We start from the raw sequence: 17,297 nt of genomic DNA on the forward strand, positions 1-17,297 counted from the left end.
CCTTATTGGGTGGGTGGGGAGGGTCTCAAAAGGGAAGGCAGACTGGATGCAGTTTCAAAGGATATAGCGTAGGATGTCAAACTCCTTAAACTGTATTCTTAGATGATTAGCAGCTAGAGTGAGAAAGCTGAGAGGTCAGGGAGCATCTGGGGACTCTGTCCACTTTCTAAAGCACACGGAGAAAGCAGAGGCCTTTGCAGGTAGACAGGGAACAGCCTAGAACTCTCGCAAGATGAGTGGTTGGAAAAGCAGGGATGCTGGGCATAAGTGACTGCTCTACTGGGCGAGTGGGGGTGGGACACCTGGGTATTTATTCCTTTATTTGGACAAGGTAAATGTTCAAAATTCAAGAGGTACAGAAGGGTTTATAGCGTTGCCAGTTTCTGGTATCGTTTTTTAAGTATAATCTATGTATACCCAAGCAGGTACCAGGGTATAATTTTTTTTTTTTTTTAACACAAACAGTAGCACATCATACCCACTGTTTTGCCTCTTGAGCTTTCCATTCAACAGGACATCTTGAAGATTGTTCCATATCAGGACAAAGAGTGTCCTCGATCTTTTTGATGAACGCATAATATTCTGTCATAAGATCTACCCTAATTCATTCACCCATCCCCTGCTGCTACACACTCAGCTTGTTTCCACTCGTTTGCTAAATCACTGCTTGCTACGGGGAGTATCCTTCTAGAGAAGTCATTCTGCACAAGTGCAAGTATATCCCTAAGATGAATTCCTAGAAGTGGAGTGGCTGAGTCAAAGGATATGTGTACTGGTAATTTTGATAGACGTTGCTGGATTACCCTCTCACCAGTGATGTGCAAGAATTTTTGTTTCCCCTCACGCCCCAACATAGTGTGTCATGCACTGTCATTAGGTAAAAATAGTATCTCAGTGCAGCTGTAGTGCGTCTGTCTCCAAATTTCCCCGTATTATATGGACACTAGTCGTACTGGATTAGGTCCCACCCTAATGACCTCATTTTAATGTGATCATCTGCAAAGACCCTATCTCCAAATGATGTCACACTGTGGGGTTCTAGGGGGTGGTTATGATTCCAACATATCTTTTTTTTTGGTGGTGGGTGGGGCGGAACACAATTCAACTCATAAGAGTGCCAGAGAGTTTTCCAAAGTCTCTGTACCAATTTAATCAGCTGCTAGGGGCTGGAGTATTTTAAAGCTAATCCCAGACATGATGTAATTTGCCTTGGGAGGGTTTTAAAAGGAAGGAAGACTTGGTCTGATTTACATTTTTAAATGATTCTATTTGTTCTGTGGGAATACAGGACAAGGCAAATATTTCATCAAGAAAGAAAAGGTAAATAAAGAGCGAGCCCTCCTGTGATGACCCATGTAGGATGCTCCGGCCTCCTGGATGCCCTTAGCTCAGGGCTACACCCAGTGACCCATGCTCCATCCCTCTATGCCTTATGCCAGCCTGCCCTGTGGCGCACCCCCCCGGGGCTCAGGCGATGCAGAGGGAAGAGCCGGGCCAGGACTCAGGCTGTCGTTCTGTCCACCCCCCTCCCTGCCAGGACATCCAGCAGCTCCTCCAACTTCAGCAGCTGGTGCTCGTGCCGGGTCACCACCTCCAGCCACCTGCTCAGTTCCTGCTGCCGCAGGCCCAGCAGAGTCAGCCAGGTAAGGCCCTCACCCTGGATGGCCTCCCCAGCGCCTCCACAGAACTCTCTCTGCCCCCCTCACCCCGTGCGATCCCTCTTGTCCCCCCAGGCCTGCTACCGACGCCAAATCTATTCCAGCTACCTCAGCAAACCCAGGGAGCTCTTCTGACCTCCCAGCCCCGGGCGGGGCTGCCCACACAGGTGAGTGGTCCACTGAATGCGTCAGGCTGTGGCCAAATGGCGTGGAGTGGTGGTGAGTGAGGGTCTCCTCTCCATTTGGCCACCCCCCCCCCACAGCCACAGGGGCCAAGATAGGAGTCAGGAGCCCTGGGGCCCAGCGCTGCTCTGCTACTAATTTGCTGTGGGACCCCAGGCAAGCCACTTTCCCTGTCTGAGTCAGCTTCCTCCTCTACAGAATGAGGGGAGTCAGCCAGACCAGTGGCTCTTAACCCTTGCAGGCACATGGACTCCTTTGAGAATCTGATGGATTATTTGAATCCGACCCCCACTGCCCCAAAATGCACATGTGCACAAACACAAAATTTCAGGGGGTTCACAGGCCTTTAGGGCATGAATGCCTCAGATCTCTTCCAGCACTCCAAATGGGGGGCGTTCCCTGAGGGTCTGTTGGGTACTAGTGCGTGTCCCCTTCCCAGACCAGAGACTGCAAACAAGGGCCCACACTCATTTAAAAATTGAGTGAGTTGTCAACAAAATTCCCAGAAAACACCAGATTCCCAGCTTCTTTTGACAAACCATAAGCTCTGGGAAGGCTGGATCTGCGTACACACGGCATGAGCTCAGGCCCCCTCCTGGAAGGCGTGAGTTCTTCAGGCTGCCTTGGTGTCCTCCTGCCTGGTCCCCATGGCCTTTCTTGAAGTTTGCTGCCTGGGTTCTAAACTTTTTTTTTCTTTTTTCCTGGCTGTGCCTTGGGGCTTGAGGGATCTTAGTTCCCCAACCAGGGATCAAACTCACGCCCCCTGCAGTAGAAGTGTGAAGTCCTAACCCCGGACCACCAGGGAATTCCCACTGGGTCCTAAACTTTAATAATAATTTTTCATGATTATGGATTTTAAAGTTCCCTCCTACCTATTTTTTAAAACAGCCCTTTTAAAAAATATATGAACTGTTTCAAAAAAACCCAAAAAGTTAATTAATTAATTAATTAATTAATTTTTGGCTGCATTGGGTCTTCACTGCTGTGCGCAAGGCTACTCTTAGTTGCGGTGCGCAGGCTTCTCATTGCGGTGGCTTCTCTTGTTGCGGAGCATGGGCTCTAGGCACGCGGGCTTCAGTAGTTGTGGCACGCGGGCTCAGTAGTTGTGGCTCGCGGGCTCTAGAGCGCAGGCTCAGTAGTTGTGACTCACGGGCTTAGTTGCTCCGCGGCATGTGGGATCTTCTCGGACCAGGGCTCGAACCCGTGTCCCCTGCATTGGCAGGCGGATTCTTAACCACTGTGCCACCAGGGAAGTCCGCAAAACCTGTCTTGGCCTGATGCGAGGCAGCGTGTGACTTTTCTTTATCCCTCTTGTGTGGTACTTGTGCTTTGCTGACAGCTGTTGATATGTCCGAATATGGGGTGATGCCTTGACCCTAATGGTGGAGGTTCACATTATCTATGATATATGCCCCATGTAGGCTTTCTAAACTCTGAAAAAATTCTGAATTCCAAAACACATCTGGTCCCAGGGTTTTAGATAACGGATCAACGACTTGTGCGTCCAACATCCCTGTACCCACCACCTACTTAGATGTTTTATTTTTAGGGAAATGAAGCATTCCAGAGAGAACTGTTGCTTCCTTGTAAATTCCCCCAGTCACCCTCCTTGTCTATTTTTAAAAATACTTTTACTTTATTTGCAGCCTACTCACTTTTAACCCGATTCTCCCAACAACCCCATGGGGTAGGTAGAGTAGCCATGATTGTTCCCATTCTGCAGAGGGGGAAACTGAGGCCCAGGGAGATTAAGAAACTTGCTTGAGTTACCCAGCAATTTGGTAGCAGAGCTGATCCTTGATTCCCTGCCTGAGAGGAGGCTAAAACCACCAACCCCTCCCCCAGCTTCAGGGACAGAGCCTTTGGTGAAAGGAGATGGCTGCTCCCTATGAAGTCTGCAGACTGAGAGGAATGTGCAGAGAGTTTCAGGCAGTGAGAGGGCCCTTGTGGGGCAGCAGAGTGTCACCTTGATTGGCAATGAGTGTGGAGGGGCCACCTGGGGGTGGGTGGAGGGGAGTCTGCAGGAAGAGGCTGGACGGCAGGGAGGGAGGGAGGGGGGACTGCGCAGCCAATGCTGAGCCCCGTCCTGGTCCTCGGTCCTGCATCCCACCCACCTGCCCACCCCACCAGGCCGTGACCCGCCCCACGCTGCCCGACCCGCACCTCTCGCACCCGCAGCCCCCCAAATGCTTGGAGCCACCATCCCATCCCGAGGAGCCCAGTGACCTGGAGGAGCTGGAGCAGTTCGCTCGCACCTTCAAGCAACGCCGCATCAAGCTGGGCTTCACGCAGGTCTGGGGCCACCCGGCAGGACAGGCGGTGGGCGTGGGGTGACAGGGCGGTGTGACCAGCTGGTGGCCGGGGTGTTGGGCCCTAGTTATCTAGTGGGCGGAGTAGAGGGCGTAGCCATATGGTAGGCGGGGTGAGGGGCGTGACCGGCTGGTGGGCAGGGGGAGGGAGCGTAGCTGCCTAGTGGGCGGGGTGAAGGGGGGCACAGTCACCTGGTGGGCGGGGTGGGGTGTGGCCAGATGGTGGGCGGGGCTGAGCCCTTTGCCCGGCTCTGAACGCAGCCCCACCCCCGCCCCACTGGCCCAGGGTGACGTGGGTCTGGCCATGGGCAAGCTCTACGGCAACGACTTCAGCCAGACGACCATCTCCCGCTTCGAGGCCCTCAACCTGAGCTTCAAGAACATGTGCAAACTCAAGCCTCTCCTGGAGAAGTGGCTCAACGACGCAGGTGGGACTTGGGCTGGGGGCTCCCGGGCGGGCTGCGGGCGGCGGGCCGGGGGAAGCGCCCTCTCATGACCCCGTCTCCTCCCGGACACAGAGACTATGTCTGTGGACTCAAGCCTGCCCAGTCCCAACCAGCTGAGCAGTCCCAGCCTGGGTTTCGACGGGCTCCCCGGCCGGAGACGCAAGAAGAGGACCAGCATCGAGACAAACGTCCGCTTCGCCTTAGAGAAGAGTTTTCTAGCGGTGAGGCCCCACCCTCCCGGGCGGCCCTGAGGGCTGGCGGGAGGATGGGCCCGGGGCTAACGAGCCCTCTGCCCGCAGAACCAGAAGCCTACCTCAGAGGAGATCCTGCTGATCGCAGAGCAGCTGCACATGGAGAAGGAAGTGATCCGCGTCTGGTTCTGCAACCGGCGCCAGAAGGAAAAACGCATCAACCCCTGCAGCGCGGCCCCCATGCTGCCCAGCCCGGGCAAGCCAGCCAGCTACAGCCCCCATCTGGTACCAAGAGCCCCTCGAGGGGTGGGGCCACAAAGCTCTGGCACACCCTCGCCCCCTGGCAGGCACCTCGTGTGAAGCACAACCTACCCTGTTGGCCACAGTTCCTAGAACAGAGGCAGGGAGAGTCACCCTTGGGAACAGGCTGTCACAGGGGTGGGGCACAGTCACACAGAGAAACACCGTTTCCAGGGAACTGTGGTCTTACGTGGGGGATACAAGCACGCACCGACACACACTGATGTAGCCAAACACAGAGTTATCACAGGATGTAGCCGCACGGGGATGGATATTAGGTAAAGGATACAGGCATCCCCCCTCACACAGGTTCACAACTACACAGACGCTGGCAGGGACGTCATTATACCCCTGGGTGTGCACTCAGGTCCACAGCCTGCTCGACATCAGACACACTGGGACATCCCTTTATTCCATCTAGTGTGGAAAGGGTTGTGACACTACAGAGAGGAGCAAGGGGCCCAGAGGAGCCCCCCTCCCCAATGATATAAAGGAAGGAGGGGATCATCTGAGCTGAGTCATAAAGAGTTAGTCAGCCTCGTGAAGGACAGGCAAAGGGATCTATGTGCATGAAGCCTAGAAGCCAGAGTGCTGAGCCCAATTTGAGGAACTCCAGTGCGATTTAGTGTGATTGGAGCTGGAATGCTTATTTATGAATGAGTGTGGGGGTAGGGTGGGGGATGGGCAGGGGCCAGACACCAAGTCAAATGCTGAAGGCGCTTGAACTTGAACCGTAGGCAGTGAGGCGCTAAGGATGAGTTTTGAGCCCGGGAGGGACTGGGTCACATTTAGAGGGAGGCTTCTGGGGTTGATGGAGGATGAGACTGGAGGCAGGGAGGCTAAGAAGGAGGCTGGTGGATGGTCCCAGAAAATCAAGCAGTATAACATCGCAACACTGTGATGCAGAGACACGCCTTATCCTCATAACCCACCCCACCCCCGAGCCTCACAAGCACGTGCGCTTGCGCGCTCTCACATATACACACACACATACTTCAGACCTGCAACTGGACGGTGTCAGAGGAGAGGCAGGGAATGACTGCCTCCTGTCTGTGCCCCAGGATCACCTAGGGTAAACGTGACGAAAGCTGATGGAAAGCGCTTGGCATGATACAAACATAGCCTTGCAGCCAGAGCCCCCTTTCTCCGTCTCGGAGGCAGAGGTGCGGGGGTTGTAACCACGGGGAACACCATGGGAGCTGCTGGAAGACAGTGGCCTAACCATGCCTTCTTTCCTCTCTCCCCAGGTCACGCCCCAAGGGGGCGCCGGGACCCTGCCGTTGTCCCAAGCTTCCAGCAGTCTGAGCACAACAGGTCAGAGAGGGCAGAGGATGGCGAGGGGGTACCGGGAGAACACAGTGCAGGCCCGAACGCGAGGTTCTCAAGCGGTTCAGGGCGTCCCTAGGCCTCAAGGCTGAGCCTGGAGGTCAGGGGGCGGGGCAGGGCAGGGGAGCGGGCGGCCTCACCCCTCCTCACCCCTCCCTGCCAGAGCAGCTGAGGCTTCACCTGCTCCATGATCTCATGTGAGAAAAGCACGGGGTTGATAAAGGTGATGTACTTGGGTTCTCCTTCTGGCATTTATAAACTGTGTGAACTCCAGAAGTGACCTTACTTCTCTGAGCCTCGGTTATAAAATTATTGTGAATGTAACATACATACAGAAGCTATATCCATGAATATATACACAGAAGAGTGTGTATGTGTGTGTGTGTGTGTACACACACACACACACTCACACACACTTTTGTACCCAAAGCCCTCCTTTGCCCCTTCCTGGGGTAGGGCATGTATTAACACCATATGTAAGAATAATATAAAAACAAACACCATATTTCCCCTCCCCAGGTTAAGAAATAATAAGTGGAAGTTTATAAAGTAGTAAGGGTGTGCCAGGCACTGGCCTAAACTCTTTATAAAGAATATTGACCCATTTAATCTTCACACCCATTTTATAAGGTAGGTTCTATTATCTTCCCCATTTTCCAGATGAGGGAACTGAAGGCCAGAGAGATGAAGGTACTCACCTGAAGGCACAGCTGGGACGTCACAGAGCCGGGAATTGCTGTCCTGGGTGTCTGGTCTCAGGCTGGGCTCAGAGCCCTCTCAGCCTCAGTGTGCACAGCCACACGCCCGTGCCTGGCCTCTAGAGGGAGCCATAGGGCTCTGTCTTCTGGAAACCCTTGGTTCTTTGTACAGAGGGGCCCAGAGGTGAGATTCAGGGCTGGATAAGCAGGGTGTGAGCACGCTCCTGGCATAGGGCACAGGCTCGGTGGGTGGCAGCTGCTCTTACTGTGATTACCGTCACCGTGGCAGAGGCACAGAGAAATGGCTGTGAGAAGAAAGGGCAGGAGGCCTAAGTGTGTTCTGACTGAGGAGATGCTGCGGGACGGGGCAGGGAAGACGAGCAGGAGTCGACCTCAGTGGAGGATGAGTGGAAGCTGAAGTCTCCCTCTCTCTGTCTCTCTCTGGCAGTTACTACCTTATCCTCAGCTGTGGGGACCCTCCACCCCAGCCGGACAGCTGGAGGGGGTGGGGCCGGGGGCGGGGCCGTGCCCCCCCTCAATTCCATCCCCTCTGTCACTCCCCCACCCCCGGCCACCACCAACAGCACAAATCCCAGCCCTCAAGGCAGCCACTCGGCTATCGGCTTGTCGGGCCTGAACCCCAGCACGGGGTAAGTGGGCAGCTGCAGGTAGGAGGCTATGGGGAGAAGCAGGGTCGCTGCTGCTTCCAGGGTGGGGAGCTGCGCCCCCAGTTCTGTGGGAGGGTCTCTGCCCCCGCTAATGCCTCTGCTTTGCCTCTTGCAGAAGCACAATGGTGGGGTTGAGCTCCGGGCTGAGTCCAGCCCTCATGAGCAACAACCCTTTGGCCACTATCCAAGGTGCGTGCTGCCGCATGTCACTCCCATCGCCACCAGCCCTGTCCCCCAGGGCCTGGAGCCCTCATCCCATTCCTGCTCCAGCCATGCCATCCTGCCCCTGCTCACTGCATCGCTCGCCTCTTCATACCCATCTCACCTTTGGGGAAGGTGTGAGGGGTGCTGATGGGGGTCCGTGGGTCAGATGGGAAGACAGGGGGCACTGTGGGTGGGACGCTGGAAGGCACCCCCAGCCCAGCCTCTCTCTCTCCCCGCCAGCCCTGGCCTCTGGTGGAACCCTGCCCCTTACCAGCCTTGACAGCAGCGGGAACCTGGTGCTGGGGGCGGCTGGCGCGGCCCCAGGGAGTCCGGGCCTGGTGACCTCGTCACTCTTCTTGAACCACGCCGGGCTGCCCCTGCTCAGCGCCCCGCCTGGTGTGGGCCTGGTCTCGGCAGCCGCTGCGGCCGTGGCGGCCTCCATCTCCAGCAAGTCTCCTGGCCTCTCCTCGTCCTCGTCCTCGTCCTCCTCCTCCTCCTCCACTTGCAGTGAGGCGGCAGCACAGACCCCTGGAGGCCCAGGGGGGCCCGAGGTAGGGTCCAAGCCTGAGTGAGGGCCCGCCACGCCTCCCCTCCTCCTCCTCTGACCCCCGCCTCCGTCCCCCACCTGGGAAGAGGGCGCGGAGGCCATTGGTGGGGATGCAGAGGGTCCTCGGAGCAGGAGTGACAAGGGAGGAAAGACCAAAAAACAAAAAACAAAAAAACAACCAACCAAAAAGAAAGAAAGAAAGAAAGAAAAGAAACCAACCAACAGAAAAAAGAAAACCAAAAATAATCACAAAGAAACCAGCTGCCCCAAAGGAACAAGAGGTGAAAAACAAACAAACATTAAAAAAAAAAAAAGAAAACCAAAAACAAACAAAAAATCCCTCACCAAACCGAACAAACCAAAAACCAGTCTCGAGCCAGACCTCAGTGTGCTCACTCTCACTGCTACGACACCAAATAAGAGCCCCAGCCCGGGGCGGAGAAGCCTCGGCAGGGCGGACACGCGGGCCCCTGGCTGCGGGGCGAAGCCTCCCGCTGCGTGCGGCGTGGGCAGAGAAGGAACAAGAGAATGTGCCAGCCTCCCAGCCCCAGCCCTCAGTCCTGGGCCAGCCGAGACAGGGAGGGCACAGCCTGGGGCTAATGGGGTGGGCTCAGAACCACCCGCCAAATATTCTTTTCCAGAAGGTGAACGAGAAAGGGCCTGAACAACTTTACACCAAATATTCAGTAGCTTCATCCAAAGGATGTACAGAATTTTTAGCGTTGTGCTCAACAGAATGTGTCCCTGTCATGTGTCCCCCCCCCCCGGCCCCCAGCTCTCCCTGCCCGGGCAGGGGGGTCTCGCTTTAACCTCCTTCCTCCCCCAGCCAGGGGAGAGTTCAGGGGAAGGCCTGGGATGACTTTTCACCCCTTGTACCTCCCCCTTTTTCCCTTTGAAGGGTGGGCTAGGCCGTTTTGCCAAGTTCTAGCTCTCACATGTCCCCCCTCAACCCTGTCACCCTCCTCTGCTCTGGAATCTCCCCCCATCCCTAGTCTGAGGGAAGGTGGAAGCTTCAGGCAAGAGAGGATGAGGTGAGGGCATTCAAGTTGTCTTTTTTTTCCATCCTCGTCTGTCAGTTTCCCTGAAAAAAAAAAATTCATATTCCAGTGCCTATCCGTGGGATCCTTCACGTTCTTTGACATTGACCAGAAACCAAAAAGATAACTCACCTCGCCCTTCCCACCCTGTGCCCTTCCGATACTGGCAGATGCCTCTTCCTCTCCCCTCACACACATGCACACACGCACGCACCCCAGTGGTGGGGTTCCTCGAGATGGCGTCCCCATCAGGGTCCGTGTGGCGGGGACAGTGCCATGACCTGTGGTCCGCATCCAAGAGGGCGCTGTGGTAGCCACCACTCCCACGAGACCTCCCTCAAGTCTTGGCTGGACCCTGTGTTTGCCCAGCCCTGGACACATCTCGACGGACAGAGGAGAGATGCTGCTGGGAGCCACGTTGCCCTCCTGCTGTTGTGGAGGCCAACAAAGTTTTGAACCAAAAAAACAAAAACAAAAACAAAAAACCAAACAAACAATAAATTAAAACTAGAAAAAAAAAGAATTTATAGATATATATATATTTAAGGGAAAGAAGACGAGGACTCTTCAAAGGCTACGAAGGAGCCGCGAGGTGGAGCCAAGCCCCTGCACCAGTGGTCCAGGCCCTTGGTCCCCGAGGCGGATGGAAGGATGGATGCTTCTTTCTCTTCACAAATACCTCATGGACGTCGTCTTCGGGAAAGCCGGACGGGGGCGGCTGGGGCAGGGCCTGTCCCTCAGCCAGGGCGGATGGAAGCGGGTGGGCAGGGCTGAGAGAGGGTGTCAGGGACAGGGGTGAAGAGCCCCGAGCTCCCCGCCCCCCCAATCAACTGAAAAAGCTTTAAAAAAAAAAAAACAAAACAGGAAAAAAGGAATAAGAAAGCAAAAAAGAATGGACGAAGGAAAACTAACAAACTTTCGGGTGGTTTGATTCCTCCTTTGAGTTCTTCTGTTCTCTGCAGTCTGTCCTCTCCCCTCTGTCTCCTCCTTTCTCTTGGTCTGTCTCTCCCTCTTCCTTCCCTCCGCTCTCACCTCTCTTAATCTCCTTCTTTCTGTGTCTCTCCTCAAACCAAAGTGTTGCTGTGAAGGACGCGAGCCATTGAAATCAGAGTGGCCCCCGCCCCTCGCCGGGCAGGGGCAGAGGGAGGGGAGAGCCCCGGGAGATGGGCAGTGCCGCTGGACACTTCCGAGGAGAGGCAGGCAGAGCCTCGGACACCACCCCGGGCCCCGAGGCCTCAGCGTTCTCTTTCTTGTCTCCCTTCTCCCACTCGGGAAATGAAACTGTTGGGCTGGGACATGGAGGCAGCAGAGGCTCAGCTGTTTCAGGGGTCTCGGGGTGCCTTGTCTGGGCAGTGGTGGAGTGGCTGCCCCTCCCACCCTGGCACCGATGGGGCCTGGCCTGCCGTCGACCCATCCCCGCCAGAATGTAAGCATCTCCGCTGAACCGACTCCCTGCCCTTACCCTACCTCTGAGTTTGTCCATTTTTATTTCCTGAAGAGAAGGGACTGGCTAGAGGGCCTGGGCCCCAGCCCAAGGGTGGAGAGGGGGCCAAGGGCTCCTGAACAGATAGGAAGGACATTTGAGTAGAGCCAAGGAAAGGAATTACAACCAAAAACCCCTCCGAGAAGACAGGCAGCATGGAAGGCATGGTGGAGATGACTCAAACAAAAACTATGATTCTAGACCAAAAAAAAGGAAAAAAAGAAAAAAAAAAAAAAAAAAAAAAGAAAGAAAAAAAGAAAAAAAAAAGAAAAAAGGAAAAAAAAAAAAAGGAAAGAAAATCCAGGACTCACCACCACCCACTTCATCCTGCTTCCTCCCCATCAAGTCCTGCCACCTGGGACCTTCCTCCACCCCAGTGTGGGAGGAGCGGGGCAGAGGGGAGAGGAGGAAGCAGGGGGCAGGGATGGGGCTGATGCCCTGACATTGGTGGAGGGACCCCTGTGCAGCCGAGGTGGTGGGGACCCTCCCCGTCCAACCCCCATAACTGGGAAAAGAAAAAAAAGAAAATTCCTAGGAGGGGGAAAAATAACCAAATCCCAAGCTTTAACTACAGCTGTGAAACCAAATATTGGGAAGGGGGTGGGAGGGAGGGAGGGGCAAGTGTGCCCCAGGTCTCCCCCCTGGGCCCCCCTCCCCCGAGGACTCGAGATAAGGCACCAAATACCTCATAGAACTTTAATGTTAAAAAATGGAAACCAAATATCGTTGGCTGGGGGCCAGCCAGGGCAAGGGGCTGGGGGGCTGAGGGAGCCAGGGTTGGGAAGGTGATGGGGGAATTCATGCCCCCCAACCCCCTCTGCCCCTTTCACTCCAGTCCCCCACCCCGTCTCGACTCCGGGAAACAAAACTATCTCATCGTTTTTATTTTGTGGTCTGTACAGAGCCTGTGTCCGTGTGTCTGTGTGCGAGCGAGAGAGTTGGGGGGCTGGGGAACTTTATGTGGGGTTGGGGAAGGAGACCCCAGGCCGGGTTCTGGGTTAGGTGAGATGTCTGAGGTGGGGGGCCAGGGGCCTGGGCTAGAAAGGATGATGAATGGGTTGGAGAAAGTGGGAGCCCTCTGAATTTCTCCTCCCCAACCCTGACCTCCTACTGGAAGGAGGGACAGAGACTGGGTCTACCTAATGGTGGGCCTTTTAATTGTGCCAAAAAAAAAAAAAAAAAAATGCCAGTAACTAAAACACCTCTCTCTGTTCTCTTCTGGGAGGGTGGGGGTGGAAGTGGGAGGGAGGGCTGGGGGAGGTTAAGTGGGGGTCAGTGGAGATGAGGAACCCAAGCCTCTGTATGGATTGGGGCTAAGATCAGAAGGGGTGAGGCTGTGAGTTTCCCGCACATCTCCTCCCTGGGGAAGGCCAAGAGAGGGTCTCCAAGCCCTGCACCCTGGGAAGATGGGGTAAGGGACTAGCCACATAGTGGGGGACCTCTTGAACTGGCTAGATTTTCCCCCCCTACCCAAATCGCAGGGTGCCTCTCTCTCCCTTTAGCCCAGGGTAGGGGGAACTGAGTGAGAGAGTGAGACAGACTGAGCAAGATTGAGACACGCGGGCCCCCACTGGCCTCTGAGTGGGAAAGGCAAGTGCGAGAGATAAAGGCCTCCAAGAGAAAAAAGAAACAAACCAAAGATTTAACCATTAAAAAAAAAAAAAACCCACAGACAACTCCGCTACCTTTTTATACGTTGGAAAAAAAAGTGAAAAAAATTAAAAAATAAAAATTAAAAAAAATACACAAAAACTCCAAGCCGTAGTTCCTTCATGCGGTTTGAACTTTGACCTCAGCAGTCTCCAAAGCAAGATGACGATGAGAAAGGTGAACAAAAAAAAGAAAAAATAATGTATATTTTTAAGTATTTGTCCTTGAGATGTTAACTCCTTGTTAAACAAACACAAAAAGGAGAGAAAAATCCAGAGAGAATTGTTGCTGGGACGGAGACAACTATTTACTATGTCTGTGACCCCTCCCCTCTGCCTCACCCTCTTCTCCTTTTCCCTTTCCTCTATCCCTGCTGCCCCTCCCCCAGCCTGTCCCCCAAGCCCAGGGGCTCAGTATTTATTTATTTATATAATTGCAGGGTGACTGCGGTCCTCTCTCGACAACTTGTAGAGAGGTCCTTTGAATTATGGTAGGGTGGGGAAGGGGCAAGGAGTCTTTGGGGAAAAGCAGGGGCCTGATCTTTGGTCAGTTCCTCTCTGCTAGCTCCTTTCTGGCTTCTTATCCCACTGCTGCCACCATCTCCTCCCAAATCCAAGGGTGCACTAGGGCAAGGTGACCATCCCACCTTGTAAAGATCCGATTGGCTTGGCCCTTTCTGGGGTGGGTGTCTCTCACCTACTCATTTGAAAGACCAGGTTGGAATGGGGATGGGAAGAGGTGGCAAGTAGTGAGCAAGGGAGACCAAGAAGTGGCATCTGGAAATTGAGTAGGCCCTGGAGGAGACCTGCCTCTCCTCCATTCTCAACAAGTTAGCCCCCCTTTCAGTTCTGTTTGACCCCTGTGTTGGTAGCCCCTCCCTTCCCATCCTGTACCCCCTCCCTGTCTCTTCTCGTGGTAGCGGGTTAGTGTTTCAGTGTTCTTAACTCCAATCTGCTTGTTCATTGTACAATGTGCTTCTTTTAAGGCCCCATTTTTGTAACTTGAGTGTGTCATTCATCTGAACAACATCAAAAAATAAAAAATTAAAAACTGTACAGAGAGAAATGCAGCCTCTTCTCCCTTGGTCTCCTCTCTGTCTTGGGAAAGGTGGCAGGGAAATCAGGGTATGGGGTGGGTGTGTGTGTGTTGTGGAGGGGAGGGCTTTACTTCTGTTCAGGGAATGTTCAGAAGTAAGGCCTGAGCAATTTTTTTTTTACCAATTAAAAAAACAAGCCTCGGGGCTTCCCTGGTGGTGCAGTGGTTAAGAATCCGCCTGCCAATGCAGGGGACACAGGTTCGAGCCCTGGTCCGGGAAGATCCCACATGCCGCGGAGCAACTAAGCCCGTGCGCCACAACTACTGAGCCTCTGCTCTAGAGCCCATGAGCCACAACTACTGAGCCTGTGTGCCACAACTACTGAGCCTGTGCTCTAGAGCCTGTGCTCTGCAACAAGAGAAGCCACCACAATGAGAAGCCCGCGCACCACAACGAAGAGTAGCCCCTGCTCTCCGCAACTAGAGAAAGCCTGCACACAGCAACGAAGACCCAATGCAGCCAAAAAAAAAAAAAAAAGAAAGAAAAAAACAAGCCTTGGAACTTAGAATGAATTCGAATTCCTGAATTTAAATCTCAGCTCTGCCCTTTTATAGATATGTGACCTTCAATATGTGAGCTTGTGTCCACATCTGTAACACAGAGACAATATGTAGCCTGTGGGGTTGTAAGAATTAAATGAGATGATGTAGGTGCTTAGGACAGATCTCCAGCACGCTGACTTCAATAAATAAGAACTATGAGAAAGGCAGGAAATGAGTGAGTAGTTCCCTACTTCCATCCACAGAGGACTAACAAGACCCTTTAAAAACAGAGTTGACTTTGAAGTTGTCTGGTGGTACAAGATACGCACCTGACTTCTTTTTCAGAACATTAGGTCTCTCATTCACTCAAATTTTTGTGCTCATCTTGACTAAGTCATTTGGCAGGAACAACCGTTTCACAGGCCAGACCACGGGCTGATCCCCAGGACCCCACTGCTGAAAATCTGAAATGGTGTCAATAACTGTGTTTTCTCACTGCCGTCAGGTCTTCTTTTCATTGTTCCATCCTCTAACGTATGCCTGGCACACAGGTGCTGGGATTCTGCAAATTCAATAGTGAGGGATAGGGGAACAGGAGAAAGGAAACGAGTAGGAGAGGGTTTGATCATTTCGAAAGAGAAAATGTATTAGTACTGCACCGTTTTGGCAAGAGAGAAAAAAAAAGTACTTCTCCAACTCTCAAGCCAAGTCAGTAGGGATGGGGCAGTGGGATGTTGGGGCTGGAGGTTCAGAATAGTACCCCGAGGAAAGTCATTTGTTCCAGCCCCCTGACTGTAGGGGGTGCAGTCAGAACCATATAGACCCAAAAGGTCTTTGTCACCCAGGCCAGCCTGTGACAACCACAGATGCCACACCTGAGAGCACTCTGGAGCTGAAGTAGGCATCCACCTGTAGCCTCATAAATGTGCTCAACTGCTCCACATGGTCTCCCCTGTACAGTCATACTTGGGCCTCATATCGTCAAGAACATATTGTCACTAGAGGACCGCTGTTCTGTCCCCTTGACAGTTCTGCTTAAGCAGCTTCCATATCCAACTAAAACCAAGCAATGCAAGGTTCTTTTTAGTGGGGTCTGCAAGTCACCTCCATCAGAATTGGTGTGTTCAAAACACAGATTCCTAGGTCTCACCAAGACATGCTTGCTGGATCCAAATCTCTGGGGAAATTGCCTAACACACATTAAAGTTCAAGAACCTTTGCCTGTCCAACTCAAAGCCCAGCATCCAAGAAGGGTTTGATTAGTGCGATCTTTTTTAGGAGAGTGGTCCAACTGAGGACCACAGAAGTTTCAGTAGGGTGACGGTGAACAATGACTCTTGTTCATAAACATGCTTGCACACATAAACTTTTCTCAGGGTGGGAGTCTAAAGTTTTCACTAGAGGCTCTAAAAAGGAACCACAATAGAGGAAGGGTGATCCCCTCCACTGTCACCCAGCTGCTTCTCTGCTGAAAGCATCTTTATCTTGGGGTCAACCAGAACCCTCAGGGTTTTTTCCTCCATTCCTGTCCCTTGATTCAGCCTGATTTTTATCTGGTTTTGCAAAGATAAATCCTCCAATTGTTCTAAGCATTTATTTGATATGATTTTCTGGATGTTACAGCTCTTCCTGAAAGGAGGCAGTTTGAGAATGAATCTTTACCTGTGGATTTAGGGGCTCTGGCATGCTGGGCTAAGATGGCTCGAGTCCTTTCTGCAGGGTATGAGGTTACTGAAAGATGGTGCCCACGATCAACACACTCTGGTCGAAAACAACTGCTTAACAGATTAAGTGCTCTACTTCATTAGGAGCTGTCGAGATATCAAAAGGCTGAGTGCTTTACCTTTTTAAAAATGAAGAGAAGCATAAGCTTCTGTAGAGGGCTACAGGATTGCTGAAGGGAGTCGAGAGTAATGGAGAGGCTGAGTGGGCAGTTCTCAGGCCTCCCTTTCCCCTCGTTTCAATGCAAACAGCTTCCCTTTACCTCTCATTTACTAGGGTTCCAATAAGAATTCTAACAAAAAGACTACAGTAACCTTCGGCGGGGTGGGGGTGGGGGGCGTTATTTTTCTTGGAGTGTGGCTCTTAGAGACAAGACTAGCATAGGAGCCGAGCATTTCCACCAGTCACACACTCACCATCTCCTCTCTCCACCGCCCTCCCCCAGGTATGGAGAAGGCAAAAGAGTGTAGAGGAATGCGTATAGGTGATTAAACCAAATCAAACTACACTGAAATTCAAGCTCTGCCCTATCTGGTTTGAATGACCTTGGGCAAGTCACTTCACCGCTTTTGACTTCAGATTCCTTTCCTACAAAACGTTCTCTTCACGGGATCAGCGTGAAGATCATTCCCCTAAATGTAGGAAAATGCTTGAGACAAATTAGGCATTCAAACATCAGTCAGCCACCCCAACCACCCCTCTCCCCACAACAAACATCTGTGGGCTGAGCCGGAGTCCAACTCCAGGTGGGTGTCAGAGCACCTCCCCTTGTGAGGCTTCCTACCCCCAGAGGCTGTTACTCAGAATCTTCTCCAATCCCACAGCTGGATCTTGTCCCAGAAGCCACCTCCTCTACTGCCCTGGAGATCGTGCCTTTCCGAGACCTGCGTTTGCCTTCAGGGATGCAAGGTGAGAAAATCAGATGGCCTTGGAGGAAACGGCTCACATCAGGCCAGAGAGAAGGGGACAGGGGTGGTGAGAACAACCTGAAAATTTTCCTAAATGTTCCTGCCACCAGCAGAAACAGCTTCAGGCTCTTCTATGGGGCTGTGGGGACCTCTAGTGGCACGAGAACCATGATGCCCCCATCTACTACCAGAGTGAAGTCCCTGCTCCCTGAAAGCCATGCCCAGGGACTCTAAGTCCTCCTCTTTAGTTTCCGTTTACTGAGCTCCACTACTTGCCAGGCCCTGTTCTAGGCACTGGGAATGCAGCCATGAAAAGTCAGACCCAAGAACCTGGGGCTCACAGCTCCCAAATTCCACCACCCCACACGGCCGGGCCAGACAAAAGCACA

The 17,297-nt window shown here is 53.0% G+C and overlaps 1 protein-coding gene across 8 annotated transcripts in view; it reads left to right on the forward strand.

Annotated features, from left to right (window-relative positions):
- POU2F2 (POU class 2 homeobox 2) overlaps window positions 1–8,649 on the forward strand; it is a 29,096-nt gene extending 20,447 nt beyond the window's left edge. For 3 of the 8 annotated variants that reach the window (XM_061174536.1, XM_061174538.1, XM_061174539.1), the window contains 10 exons: window positions 1,538–1,643; window positions 1,734–1,825; window positions 4,020–4,133; window positions 4,437–4,578; window positions 4,669–4,817; window positions 4,896–5,072; window positions 6,335–6,401; window positions 7,560–7,761; window positions 7,895–7,968; window positions 8,224–8,649. In XM_061174536.1, the coding sequence (XP_061030519.1) occupies window positions 1,538–1,643; window positions 1,734–1,825; window positions 4,020–4,133; window positions 4,437–4,578; window positions 4,669–4,817; window positions 4,896–5,072; window positions 6,335–6,401; window positions 7,560–7,761; window positions 7,895–7,968; window positions 8,224–8,555 (1,455 nt within the window). In that variant the 3' untranslated portion in view covers window positions 8,556–8,649. Of the gene's footprint in view, window positions 1–1,537; window positions 1,644–1,733; window positions 1,826–3,971; window positions 4,134–4,436; window positions 4,579–4,668; window positions 4,818–4,895; window positions 5,073–6,334; window positions 6,402–7,559; window positions 7,762–7,894; window positions 7,969–8,223 lie in introns of all 8 variants that reach the window. The other 5 variants (XM_061174540.1, XM_061174542.1, XM_061174541.1 and 2 more) reach the window with 3 other exon arrangements.
- The last annotated feature ends 8,648 nt before the right edge of the window (window positions 8,650–17,297 follow it).

The sequence above is a fragment of the Eubalaena glacialis genome, chromosome 18 (assembly GCF_028564815.1).
Source record: "Eubalaena glacialis isolate mEubGla1 chromosome 18, mEubGla1.1.hap2.+ XY, whole genome shotgun sequence".
Lineage (NCBI taxonomy): Eukaryota > Metazoa > Chordata > Mammalia > Artiodactyla > Balaenidae > Eubalaena > Eubalaena glacialis.